This window comes from Fundulus heteroclitus, unplaced genomic scaffold, assembly GCF_011125445.2.
Source record: "Fundulus heteroclitus isolate FHET01 unplaced genomic scaffold, MU-UCD_Fhet_4.1 scaffold_82, whole genome shotgun sequence".
Classification (NCBI taxonomy): Eukaryota; Metazoa; Chordata; class Actinopteri; order Cyprinodontiformes; family Fundulidae; genus Fundulus; species Fundulus heteroclitus.
This window is the reverse complement of record NW_023397274.1, coordinates 144,200-159,645: the sequence shown is the minus strand read 5'-3', so window position 1 is coordinate 159,645 and position 15,446 is coordinate 144,200. Positions and strand designations below refer to the sequence as shown.

General features: G+C 37.9%; 1 protein-coding gene across 5 annotated transcripts; it reads right to left on the bottom strand.

The window, feature by feature from the left end:
- Positions 1 to 1,083: 1,083 nt before the first annotated feature.
- srsf9 (serine and arginine rich splicing factor 9) lies at positions 1,084 to 9,248 on the bottom strand. 5 transcript variants are annotated; one of them, XM_021319777.2, is made up of 6 exons: positions 9,110 to 9,236; positions 6,790 to 6,875; positions 6,489 to 6,662; positions 6,136 to 6,311; positions 1,900 to 2,072; positions 1,084 to 1,811 (listed from the first exon to the last, which is right to left on the bottom strand). In XM_021319777.2, the coding sequence occupies exons 2-6, from the start codon at positions 6,810 to 6,812 to the stop codon at positions 1,593 to 1,595; spliced, it is 765 nt and encodes a 254-aa protein (XP_021175452.1). In that variant the 5' UTR covers positions 6,813 to 6,875; positions 9,110 to 9,236; the 3' UTR covers positions 1,084 to 1,592. The 5 variants fall into 5 exon arrangements, with proteins under 5 accessions (XP_021175452.1, XP_012724641.1, XP_021175453.1 ...); XM_012869187.3 differs by lacking the exon at positions 6,790 to 6,875 and having other exon boundaries at positions 9,110 to 9,248; XM_021319778.2 differs by lacking the exon at positions 6,790 to 6,875 and having other exon boundaries at positions 6,489 to 6,665; positions 9,110 to 9,243.
- Positions 9,249 to 15,446: the final 6,198 nt, after the last annotated feature.

The following is a 15,446-nucleotide window of genomic DNA, read 5'->3' as shown; positions in this document are numbered from 1 at the left end:
TATCCGATACACAGTTGTGTTGCTTCATTGATGTGGCTTAAGTTCCAGTGTCTTGGTATCACTGCTAACGTGTCCTCATATGAACTAAAAAAAAACTGCCTGAATATTGCTTTTTGTGTGCTGCCGTTTGTGATCAGAAGATAAAAAAAGTGTGACATAAAATGTGTTGAAGCAGATTTATTGTACAAATACTTAACTGGTACATATTTATTAAATGCAATACGATGTCTGTACATGAGTTTAGTCAAACTAATGAAAAAAAGAGTATACTGTTGGAAATATATTTTTTCTGTCTTCTGAAATGGTCATTAAGTATAATTAATTTATTGTGTATTAAAATATATTTTGCAGCCAATATGCCTCGGGTGCCTTTATTTTTGGAAAACAAGGGCAAATAAATGAAAAATGCGTGAAGATGATTGCAGCTTGGATCTTAAAAGTGAGCACACTAGACCATGAGATAACTTAAGACTTTCTCTGCCTTTTGTGTGACAATTGTGTTTAAACTGAAATCAGAAGACATAAATTATTGTAAAATAAGGTTCAATTATCCTAGTAGAATCTTATTTACACCTTTGCATCCTTTTAGTTAAAGCAATTGTTTGCAGGGAAGTGAGTGGCTCCGAGGGATCTCACTGTACAAAAGTATCGATGAGGAAAAAAAAAAAAATCTACAGCAATATCATATCAGGGCCCATTAAAGACAATTGGAGAAAACATAAAAATGATATTGCAGAAATTTGAAGTTTCTCCAACATGGACGCTGGTAGATCCCAGCTAAAAACTGAAAGCTGCTTTATGGTTTAAGCTTGTGCATACTTATGCAACATGACTAATTTATTTAGCATGGACTCACTTTTTTGCATCAGAAAAATCTGGTCTCAAAACATGAATGTGTGTACTCTTAAACTAAATTTGTTTTGGTGCTAAATGAGTACACCTTAAACGCAACAAACCCAAGAAACTTTTAAAACTTTACATTTAGTTTTTGAGTTTGTATTTTGCCAAATTTAAATGTCGTGAATGAAATGTAAACGAAACCTTGCAAAGTTTATTAGCATTTTTAAGAATGAAACGATCCGATTCAAAGTTTGTATTTTATTGGTAAGGAAAAACACAATTACATAAAATGTATATTCAACCTACAGTTCACCTTAATCAATGGTTCACGCATTTAAAGAAAAACAGGTTCACAGGCAACAAGAAAACGGCTCACTGATTGACATCAGTTGGAGGAAAACAAAACAAAAAAAGCTGAAATGGGACTCTGAATTTTATCCAATTAAATGAAAGCAAAGGACATTCAGCCTGATAAATGAAGATTTTAACAAGCCTCTCTCAACCACACAAGATTACGTTTGAACAAGTTTCAACGTTTGTGTGACCAGCCAGAAGTTAGACAATGACTGAACTTATTTAACAACCCTGTTTTTAAGGTAAGTAAAAGCAGGAAAACTGTCTTTAAGGCTGCCGAGGAGCAGGCTGTTGTGGGGTTTCTCACCATGGAATGCATTTATACAGAAAGAACAACAAGGTTGCCTGATGTAAATTAGAAACATTTCCTCCAAATGTCAAGTAAATAATGAGCCCCTCTATCGGTAATGACGTGGAGGTGGGCTAAGGTGGGGCCTCCTGGGGGGTGGACTATGTCGCAGCATAGGATGGCGTGGAGGAGACTGGTAGCGAGGGGGCGATCCTCTGTTGAAATACGGAGGAGAATAGCGACCTCGGGACCTGGAGCGAGAACGAGAACGACCCCAGTTGGGGGCACCACCTCTGTCCTCGTAAACTCGGATGTACGAGGTCTCACCCTGAAAAACAAAACAAGAAAAAACATAAATAAATAAAAAATATATAAAAGAGAATCTGCGGTTTTCAAGATCCCAGGTTGACGAATACCCGATGCGAGCGGAATTCGGTCCGGTCGAGTCGGCGCAGGGCGTACTCCATGTCCTCTCTACGTAGAAACTCCACTACACCGTCTCCGTCGCTCTGCACGTCCGCGAAACAAACATCTCCCGCTTCTCGCATATGATCCTTCAGATCCTGCCAGCTCCCAGAAGAAGGCAACCCTACGGCAGAGAAAGCAAACGTGAAGAAAAACATTTGATGCCGTTTCAAGCTTAACCTTCAAATAGAGAACAAGCATAAACTTGCTGGCTTGAATGCAAACTAACCAGCCATACTGAAATCTCACTTGGTATTTTAGTTTACGTTCTGGTGTTTAAACAGATTTTTTTTTTTTTTTTATAATTCACAGTTTTGACCTTGGACAAGTTACTTAATACCAAGAGTGTAAAACCGACTCCAGAACTACAACTGCTTGAAATGGAGACAGATTTAAACTTTCAGTAGACTATTTTATAGAATCCATAACAGACCAAATGTAAAATTCAGCCTTATATCATGGGTAAAGGGCCCTGCAGCTAGAAAATTATGCAAGTCTAAAATGTATGACAATCTTTGGAAGCCTATATTTATGGTGTCAAATTCAGAATGTGTAATAAAGACAAATCAATTGAAACCTCTGACTTCATGGACCAGTATCAGATAAGCAGTCTAGTTACATACAACTTTCTCACAATTTCTAACTCAACCACAATCAAAGTATCTTACAGGGATTTCGTATGATTGACCAACACCAGTAGTGAATAACTTAAAGGGGACACATCATGCAAAACCCCATTTTTTTAGCCCTTAAATGTGTTGTGTACTTGGAGTCTCTAGAAGTGCAGAACATTTGAACGTAGTCTCTCCAGGTGCTGTGAAAATATATTTATATACATTTCAAAGGCAGGACCAGGGCGGGATTGAAAGGGTCAGCGGAAACAGGTTAGAACCAATTGGATAACTGCAGATCAGTTTTTGCCCTTAGAGCAGCCAGAAAGTTATCCGGACATCATTAAAACATTGCTCCGTTGCGGCAGCCATCCTAGGGATGGACGATATAGAATAAAAGCATACTGATAAAATATAAGTCATATCGATCGATAATTATCAAAAAATTTCAAAATATACATTTTAACTGCAGCCCTGGCCATTTTATGCTGTTGCTTGATGACCTATTTTTAAATAAATTGACCAACCAACTTTTTACAAAAACTGTGTTAAAAAAAAAACAAACAAAAAAACACATGCTCTCTGAACTCTCTGAAGGGCTGATGGAGCTTTCCTGGGTTTGTGATTGGTTGGGAGGATGTAATGACTGTAGTATTAACCTACATGACAGGCTAGGATGCACTGTTCTTTTATAGAACTTTTTATTGACCCCAAATGTCTGTCGATCGATATATATCGTTATTGAATTATCATCCAGCCTTAAGCCATCCTGAATTATGGTTACAGAAAAGCGCCGTTGCATTATCTGTAATGCTTGTGCTAAGAGAGACACATCGTAAACTTCTCCCTCCTGTGCAGCGATTGATCCGGTAAGTTTTAGACCGGAGACTCTGAACCTGCCCAGACTCACAAGCTGTGTATTGAATACACATGGTGTAAATCAATCTGGCTGGGTGATCAGGCTAGCGCCCCCTTTAGATTCAAAGAGACCGCACCATAACGAGTTGCTCTCAGGCGCATCTCAGAACAGGGGTAAAAAGTGGAAACGCGAGGGTAAATTAACGAGGAATTCAGACCAAAGCATTGCAGTTCCCATTTACATTGACCAAAACTGAATTATTTAAATGTGAAAATGAACTGAAAAGCATGACATGTCCCCTTTAAACTGCATTTAAACTTTGATTTAACTACCCACAGGTTAGACTCCATTTACTTATTATGAACTTCTAAACATACTTTGCTACTCTTAAAAGGATAGCAAAAAATATGACCTTTCAGATTTGCATTTATAAAAACTGTTCAAAAGCAACATGTATTTTTTTCTATTCCACATCACAATTATGCATTAGGGTCAGTTAGTACCATCTACAAAATCCTTGTAAAACACAAACATGTCTGTGCTTGTATCATGACAAAATGTGCACTTTTACAAGGCACTGTGTGCTGCATTAACATCTTGTGTGGAAAACAACAAATAAAAGAATGATAAAATGACACCTACCAGTGACTATAGCAGGAGTTTAGGGTTATTCAGCCAACATGATCAGTTTCTGATTAGGTTCAGTTTCTGATCCACTCAGTCCCCTTGACTTCCAGTCCACCATGAAAAAAACATATCTGAATATGACACAGATGTTCTCAACTAGCTCCCTTGTCCTCCTGTTCACCACGTGAAAAAAAAATGATCTACAGCTTTGGGGATCCCTTTACTAGGCCCTTGTCGTCCTGTCCGCCATGAGAGAGAGAAAGATCTTTGTCTACAACCATTGGGGTCCATCTACTAGACCCTTGTCCTCCAATCCGCCATGAAGGAGAGAGAAATATTGGTTTACATTTGTGGTCCATTTACTAGGCCCTTGTCCTCCTGTCCACCATGTGAAAAAAAATTGTCTACAGCTTTGTGGGTCCATTTACTAGGCCCTTGTTCTCCTGTCCGCCTTGAGAAGGAGAGCTCTGTGTCTATAACCATTGGGTTCCATCTACTAGACGCTTGTCCTCCTGTCCGCCTTGAGGGAGGCAATTATTTGTCTAGAATTTTTGAGGTCCATTTACTAGGCTCCTGTCCGCCTTGAGAGCTCTTTGTCTAAAACCATCGGGGTCCATCTACTAGACCCTTGTCCTCTTGTCTGCCATGAGAGAAATATCTGTCTACAATACGTTTGGGCCATTTACTACATCCTTGTTTTCCTGTCCATCTTGAGAGAGAGATCTTTGTCTACAACCATTGGGGTCCATTTACTGGACCCTTGTCCTCCTGTCCGCCTTGAGAGAGAGAGAGATCATTGTCTACAACCATCGGGGTCCATTTACTAGGCCCTTGTTGTCCTGTCCGCCTTGAGAGACATGTTTGTCTGCAAACACTGGGGTCCATCTACTAGACCCTTGTCCGCCATAAGAGCAATATTAATCTACAATGTTTGGTGTCCATTTACTAGGTCCTTGCTCTACTTTGCGCCTTGTGTGAGAGATTTTATTCTACAGCCACTGGAGTCCATCTACTAGGCTCTTGTCCACAACTGTGCCGTGAGAAAGATATAGAGAAATATCTGTCTATAACTTCTGGGATCAGTCTACTAGACCCTTTTCCCCCTGTCTTTGACAACAACCATTGGGGTCCATTTACTAGACCCTTGTCCTCCTGTCCGCCTTGAGAGAGAGATAATTGTTTACGACCATTGGGGTCCATTTACTAAGTCCTTGTCTTCCTGTCGACTGAGAGCAAGAGAGAGAGATTATTGTCTACAACCACTGGGGTCCATTTACTAGACCCTCTTTCTCCTGTCCGCCTTAGAGAGAGACCGACCTTTGTCTACAACCATTGGGGTCCATTTACTAGGGCCTCATCCTCCGCTTTGAGAGAGATTTTTATCTACAACCTAAGGGGTCCAACAACTAGGCTTGTCTTCATTCCACAATATGAGAGAAATATATCTGTCTAAAACTTTTGGGGCCCATCTACTAGACCCCTGTCATCCTGTCCACCATGAGAGAAATATTTGTCTGCAACTTGGACGTCAGTTCACTAGGTCCTTGTCTGACTGTCAGCTTTGAGAGAGAAGAGAGATCTTTTTCTACAACCAGTAGGGTCCATCGACAAGGCTCTTGGCCTCAACTGTGTTGTGAGAAAGATATAAAGGAATATCTATAACTTTTATGGTCATTCTACTAGACCCTTGTCCTCCTGTCCGCCAAGAGAGGAAGATATTTGTCTACAACCATTGGGGTCCATTTACAAGGCACTTGTCCTCCTCTCCACCATGAGAAAGATAAATATTTGTTTACAACGTTTGGGGTCCATCTGATAGGCCCTTGTCCTCCTGTCCGCCATGAGAGAGAAATATTGTCAATAACTTTTGGTGTTCATCTATGAGACCCTTGTCCTCCAGTCCTCTATGAGAGAAAGAAATAGGTCTACAACTTTTTGGGTCAATCTATAAGACCCTTGTCCACTCTGTCCCTTGAGAGAGGAAATTATATCTGACTATGACTCCTATATTCCTAATAGTCCATTTAATTTGAGGTCGCACCAAAACAGAGGTATATATTACTGGGCCAAGTCTCATGGCATCCACCTACCAGTCACTATGACCCGAAATTCGGATCTTCGAGTTGGGGGTCCAAATCTTCCTCTCTGTGCTCCACCGGTTCCCATTGGACCAGTTTTACCACCAGTGGATCGAGGATACTCCACACGTAATTTGGAGTTCCCATATGAATATCCATTCCGTCCAAAGACAGCATCTTCAGCATCCCTAAGAGAACAGAGCAAATAACTCCTTACCAAAATACACCTAGAGGGCAAAGGTTGGATTTAGTTCCTCCATCCACTCCCCGCTGGCGATTACTGGAGTAGAAACTGCATGACAAAATCTCAGGTGTCCAACAAGGGGATTGTGATTCGATTTGCCATAGACGTCCCGGAAACTCACCGTGGGTCCTCAAATCGGATGAAGGCAAAAGGAATGGTTCCTCGGTTATTCTTCAATTCAATTTCCCGGATTTTTCCATATTTGAAGAAGAGATCCTCTATATCTCTTTCCTGGACATCCATAGGGAGATTTCCAACATAGATCCGGCCGTCAGACATGTTTGACTGGATAGCACTGCTGACACAGAATGGGGCAACTGCAGACTGTAAGATCACCTCTTGCTTTCACAAACAGCTGTGGAAATTGCCCTCATCCAAATCGTCAATCGGAAGCCAATTCCTTAATTTAGGAAAAGATTAACCTATAAGTCAGGGATGAAGCCATGACAGCAGTAAATGTCGAGGGTCAAGAAAAAAAGGAACAGAACTTCGGATCCAAACCTGAAAGCTTTAAAGAAAAGATAATGAAAGTTTAACAACCTTAAGAATTTGCGATATTTTGTAGTTGAGATTACCTTATATTGATAACATTTACTGGACAATAAATACCTTAAAGGAGCAATAAGCAATATTTCATCAGGTGGATCATTAGGTGGAGCTTGAGCACTGTATGGACCAAAACAAGATGTGTATCAAGCCACGTCTGTCTTTACCCCGCTGTAGCTCTCGGCACCCATTGGCTTAAATACGCATATTTGCAAAGGATAAATAAAAAGGAGAACAGCATCACCTTTCAGAAGCACAAGTCTAGTGAAGTAGTAAGTAACTCATAACTTTATAATGCTGTAGGCAAGAGAAGTTTTGTGCCTGGCAATGGCATTGTATGGGCATGGAGTGGGTAGACCCTGAGTGGCAGCTGTTCACATGTGTACATGTTCATACGTACACGCGCGGTTGGCCTGGCTATGTAAACAAGACACTGAAGTACAACACAGAGAGATGGTGTGTTTAACCATAGACCATCTAAAGACTTTACAAAACTATTTTTAGTTCTATATAAAATATTGAAATTTTGCCTATTGCTCCTTTAAGTGTTCGTGAGTAGAAACTGATAGAAGCTCTACAGTGTTTCAGAAAGGTAGAGAAAGCATCAGAGTACTATCATCACTAGCTGATTTTCTTATTACCTAAAAACATCTAAATGTTGTAATATCGTCTTATAATTACACACACACATAATTACACACACACATAATATATATATATATATATATATATATATATATATATATATATATATATATATATATATATATATATATATATATATATGATTTTTAAATTTTCCCTTTTACCATTTTGATGTTTTTACAGTTTTTTGTCTTTTATCAGACTTTCTTTTGGTAGGAAATGTAGCGGTGTCTTAACGTTTCATGCTACTCATGTTTGAATTAACACATCCGGGTGTTTCGTACATGCTTTGACAACCAATTGTTCAAACTGATTTTCTTTTAACTGAGAAAACTTTACTGTAGGAAAATGTGGTTATGTGGACTCTATCATAAGAAGGGTTGTTCAGTTTCATATAGATTAAAAATAAAGTGCTAGATTTTACTCAGGATGATTAGATGTTTTCAAGTACTTCTATTCCAAAAATCACGTGACTTGATGACATGACACGTGACATGAAACATGTATGCACATGTTTAATGAGCCTGTGTAAGGCTTAATTTCCATCAAGTTTAGTTTTGTTTTGTGTGACTTAGAGAAGTTAGCAATGATGTTTCATTTGGAAAAAAAGAAAAATTAAAAGAAAGTGAAATAGACTTTAGACTATTCTCAATTATTTTTTAATTGTGAAACTAAAATACTGCAGTAACCCAGCCTGGCCTTTTTGCTAAACAAAAGGCCTATAATTCATCCTACATTTTTAGCTTTTAAAATAAAAACGTTCTTGCTCTTACAGATTAAATTGTTCAGTTTTGCCATTACTCTGTTGAAAAATTTATTATTTTAAATTATTTATAGCCCAATTGTCAGGAAACACTTTTCATATTATCGGGGGAAAAGCAAGGAGTAATATTTAAAATACATCAAAATAATAATAGCTGACACAGGTGTATAACTTATTAATGATAAGTAAATATTTTCTTTTCCAAGAGGCATATTTTATTTTATACTATTCGGGATCACGGATGTTTTCGAGGCCTTCTGTGAAATGTTCTACGGTTAACCGACCAAACAGGTTTTTCTACTAAAATAATTGAGTTAAAGATAAACATTTGACGCTGATTAAAACCCCTACAAGCCCGGGTTGACAAACTCAAATATTATTACCTGGTAATAATAATTGTTCCACGATAAAACTGCAATAACACTAAATGATGGTTGAGGCTACAAACTAATGAGCAACGCGGGGAGGCGTTGTAGCATTAACTAGCATGGTCTTACCCGCATTGAAATCGTTCTTTTTTCCCCCCAGTAATGCACATATTTCAATTCTTTACCATGTAAACTCATTCATTTAACAACATCCCCGTTGCTTTCGTCGACTGGGACTCGCATACGTGCGTGAGTTCGATACGTCCGAAACACCTCTTTGTTGATCAGCTAATGTGGCTAAAAGGCTGCTAGTGCGGCTAAATGCGCCAATATTTCTACCAACCTACAGATATTTTGTTCACTGCGTGGTGTATATAGCAATGAAAAAAACGAATGGAGTTCTTAAAAGTGTACAGTTACCTTTCAAAGACGTAAACGACACCTCACTGATTTAGTTTGAACGCTACCACACAAGGCACACAGTTTTTTCCGTATTAGTAGGGAGGTTAGCTTTTCTTCTTCGTGTGCTTCAATAGTGGTTGCTTTTCTTCTTCGTGTGCTTGAATGGCGGTTGGCTAACAACTTAATGGTGAATTGCCGCCACCTACTGGTAAGGAATGTTGACCGAATGTCGCTCAAAACAACCCTCAGATTCTATCAAACAAATTACCTCGTCTTAAAAAAGTCGAAGATTTTTCTTTTTGAAATAAAGCAGCTAGGTCTAGTTTTATTTTCATAATATTAAGAGCTTTAATAATATTATTTCTCATACGGATAATTCTTGCAACACAAAAAAGCATGCTCAATGATTTGTCTTCCCCACAGTCACATATCCTTGTCTTGTGTTCCCTTATGAATATTGTACTCCAAAACTGAGATGTGAAATAAATGTCTCTTCTCTTGGTTTTTCCTGGTTTTCTCATCTCTCCCATTTTTTCTTTGGATTTTCTAAAAACCTGTGTACTTTGCTTTCTTCCGCCCATTCCCTTTGGCACCCGTCTTTATTTTTTTTTTGTCTTATTATACCCTTTTTTTCTGTTTTTACTGAATTTAACCTTTATATCAACTGATGCCTGTTTGCTGCTCTCCTTGACTATCCTATCTGCCATTGCATTCCCCTTAATTCCATAATGTGCTGCACACCATATGAAGTGTCCTATGAGGCCCATCATATTGATTCTATAAAGTGTTTGTTGAATCTCCAGGACTGCATGCGATCTGACTGGTTGTGCTGCAAACTCGTAAAACATTTGTAACCTGATAAAAAAAAAAAAAAAGACACACCTCAAACCATCAGAGGCCTCCGTATAAATGTTTAAATTTCAACATAGACCATACTTGTACATTTTTTATATTTGCTTATAGAGAAAAAAAATACTGTTAAGTTTTATTTGAGAGTTTTAGCATTGGTGAAATATTTATATTTGTTTAAAAATATAAAGTTTACTTTGTATAAGTGCAAAGAGCAATTTTTGTTGTTGTTTGATATTTGTGTTACCATAGTCTCAGTCTGATGCTTTGAGTATAATCTTTTCTTTGTGTCTGAGCTCTGTTTGTTCAAAAATACATCTCTGCAAATAATAACTAATTATCCCTGAAACGGCTTGTTTTTAAGCTCAGCCAATCAAACTCTGGCCCCTGTCCAAGATTCCACCAAATCTGTGTTGAAAAGCTGTTAGTGGCGGTGCTCCTTATGAGAAGAGGGGCCCCAAATCTAATCCTGTTTAAGGCCCCATACAACCTGTGTGGGTACTTTAGAGTAGATTACCACCCTCCAGGATCCTCTATTCTAAATAACTTTTTTACCTGCGACAGAAATTAAAGGATTACATTTGGCATCACGTGCCGGTTGTTCGCTAACTATAGCTTTGACAGAAAACACGGGATGTTCTCCTAGTGATGTTCCTTTCAATGAATTCTCAAATAAATTATTTATCTCAGCTTTATAAATTGTGTACTTTTATTCTGTACAGTCTCAGGCAAATCACATGGGATGTTTTCCTGCCAAATTTTTAATGATTATCTAAACCAAAATTGACTCTACTTTATTCTCCCCAATATGTCTAAATGGCTCCTGTAAAAAATGTCTAAACCGTTACAATCTTCAGAGATTTTTTATTTAATGAGGATTTTACAGTGTGGGTTATAGAAATAATGAAATGAAGTTTTCAGTCTGTTTAAGAACAACCCCTTCTTGAAGCTAAATGAAAGCAAGGCATGATGTACTGTAAATAGTTTGAAACTGGCATGAGATAAGGCTTCTTTGAGTGGATATTGCTGCAGCTGTTCAGCAATAAAAGAGTGGGATTTAAAATTGAGTTTGAAGTATAATGGTAGGGTCTTATCGTGATTGCTACAACTGAGGGGAATCTAAAAATGTAGATGTGGTGAGCAAAAATGTTGAATCGTCCTTTCAGGTGTGTGATGGTGACATTGCGCAACATCAGTGTTCTGAACAAATTTTATGTGCCCAGTTTGTCTTAGAATTTGCCCTTTTAGAATCTTTTATACACCATTTTGTGCAGTGCACCCTATTCTTGGAGTACCAGATAACCACTAAAATGTAAAAACTCTTAGTGGGATTCAAAGATTTGTCGATTAAGTTTTTCTTAAGCTTCCAAGATGTACAAGGACAACAATATTTCCAAAATAAAGGTAAAGTTTTGGTGCAGAAAAGAAATGAACAAATCTATGTGCTGACTGATTTATTCAGAACATACAATCATGATACTAGGTTCACCTGTGCCAACACCAGGCGACAGAGGGTTCTTTACAATTCTGAACAAAACAACTGATCTGGTCTACCATAACTGCAGTCCTTTTGAAATTAAATGTAAAAAACAGAAGAAAACTGAGAGCTTTATCACAGCTGATTATGAAACTTTGGAAAAGGTCAAATGAAACCAACTAATAGCTTAAATATAATCTGTTTTAGTCCAGACAATGTTGGACTACAGTATGGAAGAAGATCTAATACAAGAGGAGGTAGAGAAGAAAGAAATGTTTCAAGTTGTAAGCCACAGAAAACGTCACCTCAACGTTTGTCTGTGGAACACCATGTGTAAATGTTGACTGACTGTCTGACTTCAGGAACCTGATGCGAACAGAAAAGGTCAATAACAATAACTTAAACGGCCGGTGAGGCCAACAAGAGCGTTAAAAATAAATATATATTGATAGTCTATCGGATGGGGTAGCCAATGTGGTGAAAATGGAACAGGTGTAATGTGTTCTTGTCTGGGAGTGAGTGTTAAATGGTGAGCTGTTGCATTCTGACCAAGTTGGAGGCGTTTACAGGATAACCGAGGGACACTGACATAGAGGGTGTTGCATCAGCTGATTCTAGAACTGATAAAAGCGTGAACGGCCTTCCCTGTGTCACAACAGTTTAAAAAAGGCTTGACTTTAGTCAAAAACCACAGATGATAAAAGCCAGAGGCAATTTGTTCGTCAAATTTTTAAATCCTTGTTGAATATGACCCCTAAGTTTTTGACCCAATCGCTGAAATTAGCAACCAGAACTCCACAGGTACACGCAGAATTGTTGGCAACAATTTGTTGCTAAATTAACTATATACTTTTTAGTTCATTTAAAATCAAAGCATTTGGACTTAGCCATTGTTTGACAGCAGTGATGCAGTCAAAGAAACAATGTTGTGGATTACTGCATCCTGGCTATAATACAATGATCTCAAACTCCAGTCTGCAAGGACTGGTATCCTGCAACTTTTAGATTAGTCTTTGTTTCAACACACCTAACTCTAATATGAGCTCATTAGAAGAGCTTTACAGAGCTTGAACTGCGTGCTAGTGAGGTAGTTTAGCCATTTGATCCAGGTTTGTAGGGCCAGGGATGCATCTAAATTGCAGGACACTGGCCCTTGAAGATTTGAGTTTGAGGCAAATGCTTTAACCGTATAAAAATCTGCTAATCATCTACATAGCAATGAAATTTAATATTTATCTGGGTTATGATAGACTGAAGTGGAAACATATATAAGGAAAAAAACAGAGGGCCTAAAATTGAACCTTTTGGCGTCTCAACAAAAGGGTAGTAGTAAAGGAGGAGAAGTCATTGAGCTTGACAGAAAAGTTTCTGCCAGTGCCACAAATACCAGCCTAGAAATATGGTGAGACAGGAGGACAGAGAGATCCACACAGCTTAATAGGCTGCTGTAATGTCCAGAATAGAGTGACAGGGCCATTAGAGTAAACTGAGAAAACATTATTTGAGATGATTAATAACACAGATTCAGTACTATGCCGGGATCTAAAGCCAGACTGGAAATTTGAAAGGGCAGATTAGGAATTAGTCTAAGATTTCACTAAAACTGAAGGATGAAGGTGTGTTTAAAAGCAAGAGGGGCGTGGGACATACTGCTACCTGTTGGAAGGCTAACCACACTGTAGGTAAACTAAGACATGACTTAATAGAAGATAGATGAGGACAAACAGCGTCAAGAATGTTTTCCATCAATTTATTTATGTTTGTACTGCTGAGATACACCAGAACCAGCCAAGGCAACAGAAAGCTCGTATTCAGCATTAGCAGATGTACCCATAACTTCTTAAAGGGATGCCACTTTTTCAATAAAGGACAGCAATTTTTCACAAAAGGGGACAGAGGCCTTGATTAGGACAGAGGTAGCTGGATTTGAAACAAAGTTATTGCTATAAATTATTAGATTGGACAGAAATAGAGATTTAGCTTATTTAAAAGATCTCTGGTACTGAGCAAGGGTTTCTTACAACCAAAGAATTATGCAGTTAAGTCGTTTTTCCAATGTCGGGTTGTCTGCAACTGATATGTATATAGTTTTAAATATCACAATTTAGTGTGTGCGATGAATAGAGGAAGAAAAACCTTCTCTGGAGTTATACACATTTAAAATGTTTAATACATGTGATATTCTGTTATTTGCTGTTTGGAAAGTCACACAGTTGAAAAATTAACAGCAACATTTTGGGTAATTTAGCTGTCATGAAATAAAAATAAATGGGGGAGGGGGGCCCATTTTTCAATGTACAGGGTTCCCACACCTTGGTGAACATCAAAGTCAAGGACCTTTCACGGACTTTCCAGGACCAATTTCCACAAATTCAAGGACCACACGTGGCGGCATTTACCTACTGTGACCGCTGAATAGGTTATCATATTTTAATACAATGCAAATTCAATAAAAGACTAAACGGCATAGAAGTTGTTGGGTCAGAAGCAATGCAAGAAAGTGGACTTAATTTATAGCCTACATTGATATTGATCATACATTTATATCCACATAACATTACATATAAGATGTACATTAGCCTACCGTTTCATGGAATTTTATGGAAAAAAGTGCAGCATTGAGATGTTCAGAATTATATCAATTTGTTTCACTTACTTTAATCTTTCATTAAGCTAGTTTTTGACTTTGACTCTGAAAAGTCACTAAATATAGCGACAAAGTCGCTGAGTTGGCAACACTGCGTGAATGTAACCTATTGGAAGCATGTAGGCCTAAACCGTAGGCTACCAACTAACGAAGAAGAGCGAATGTACTTTTGGAAATTAAAAGTCTGCGGAATCAACATCATTTTAAAAGATCGTGTGATAGTAAAATAATGACACGAGTCGTCATCCGTGTGAACTTTCAACCCCACAAAAAAATTCAAGGACTTTCAAGGACAAGGTGTTTTTTTGGCTGTTTTCAAGAACTTTCAAGGACCTTGAATTTATTTTTTCAGATTCACAAACTTTCAAGGATTTCAAGGACCCGTGGGAACCCTGAAAGTAATATTTTCACCATGTCGTTCATAAATTCAGAAATGTCAATGTTAAACGACATACATGGGCTAAATGCTACATGTTTACCTTGCTATTTAAATATTTAGTTTGGAACTGTGACATTTCTAAATGTAAGAATGGCATGGAGAAAATATGACATCGGAAAATGAAACCCCCGTTTTTTATTCCCCCTCATAGGGCAGGTAAATAACCCAAAATGTCAATTTTTTATTAAATAGCTTTAACGGCGCCCCATAATATTATAATCTTGCCATTATGTGCCTATAGTAGACAACAGTAATAAACATAGGACCAGATTGAATTTTATTTGAGTTCATTTTACGAAGAAGGGGTTGTGTTACGACCAGTGTTGGTATATACAGGTTGGAAGTATAGGTACCTCTCCAAAATATGACTTTGGTAAAAGTTCAAGTCACTGACTGAAATGTTACTTCAGTTAAAGTCTTAAAGTATCTGACATGTCCTGTACTTAAGTATGAAAATTACTGTAAAAATAGATGTACTCAAGTAATGTAATGAAAAATACAAGTAAAAAGTAAAACAAAGCAAATGCAGTTTGAATGCCATTTTTTCATATTTTGGTAAACTTTGAAAGTCAAATTCACTTAAAATAATATAAAAAACCAAGTCCAGGAGAAATTTAGACCAAGTTTAGACAGAAAATACAACCTTTTTCTAAGCTTTCAGTTTTCCTTCTTCAAGTAAGGTCAGTGCTAAGCAACCAACACACAACCAAGTGCAGGCAAAGGGGGTGTATACTAAGAACATGGTTAAGTGATAAACCAGACTTAGTTAACCTACAGGAAGTGGTAAACCTGCTAATAGATACACCTGCAGGTATCATTTAGTTCAGAAAATTAGGACTCTCTACTATTAGATGCTTTACCTATAACACAAGGTTAATTTAACCTGCCCTAGCACTGAACCAGCTTCTTGTCCTGTTGGTGGTGATGAACAAACCCAGGCAAG

Bases quoted from the DNA above. Each gene is read 5' to 3' on its own strand.
- srsf9 (XM_021319777.2), bottom strand. From the start codon at position 6,812: ATGGCTTCATCCCTGACTTATAG. The intron at 6,312-6,488 runs GTGAGTTTCCGG...CTGTTCTCTTAG, and splicing joins ATCCGATTTGAGGACCCACG to GGATGCTGAAGATGCTGTCT. The intron at 2,073-6,135 runs GTAGGTGGATGC...TCTCTGCCGTAG, and splicing joins ATTTCGGGTCATAGTGACTG to GGTTGCCTTCTTCTGGGAGC.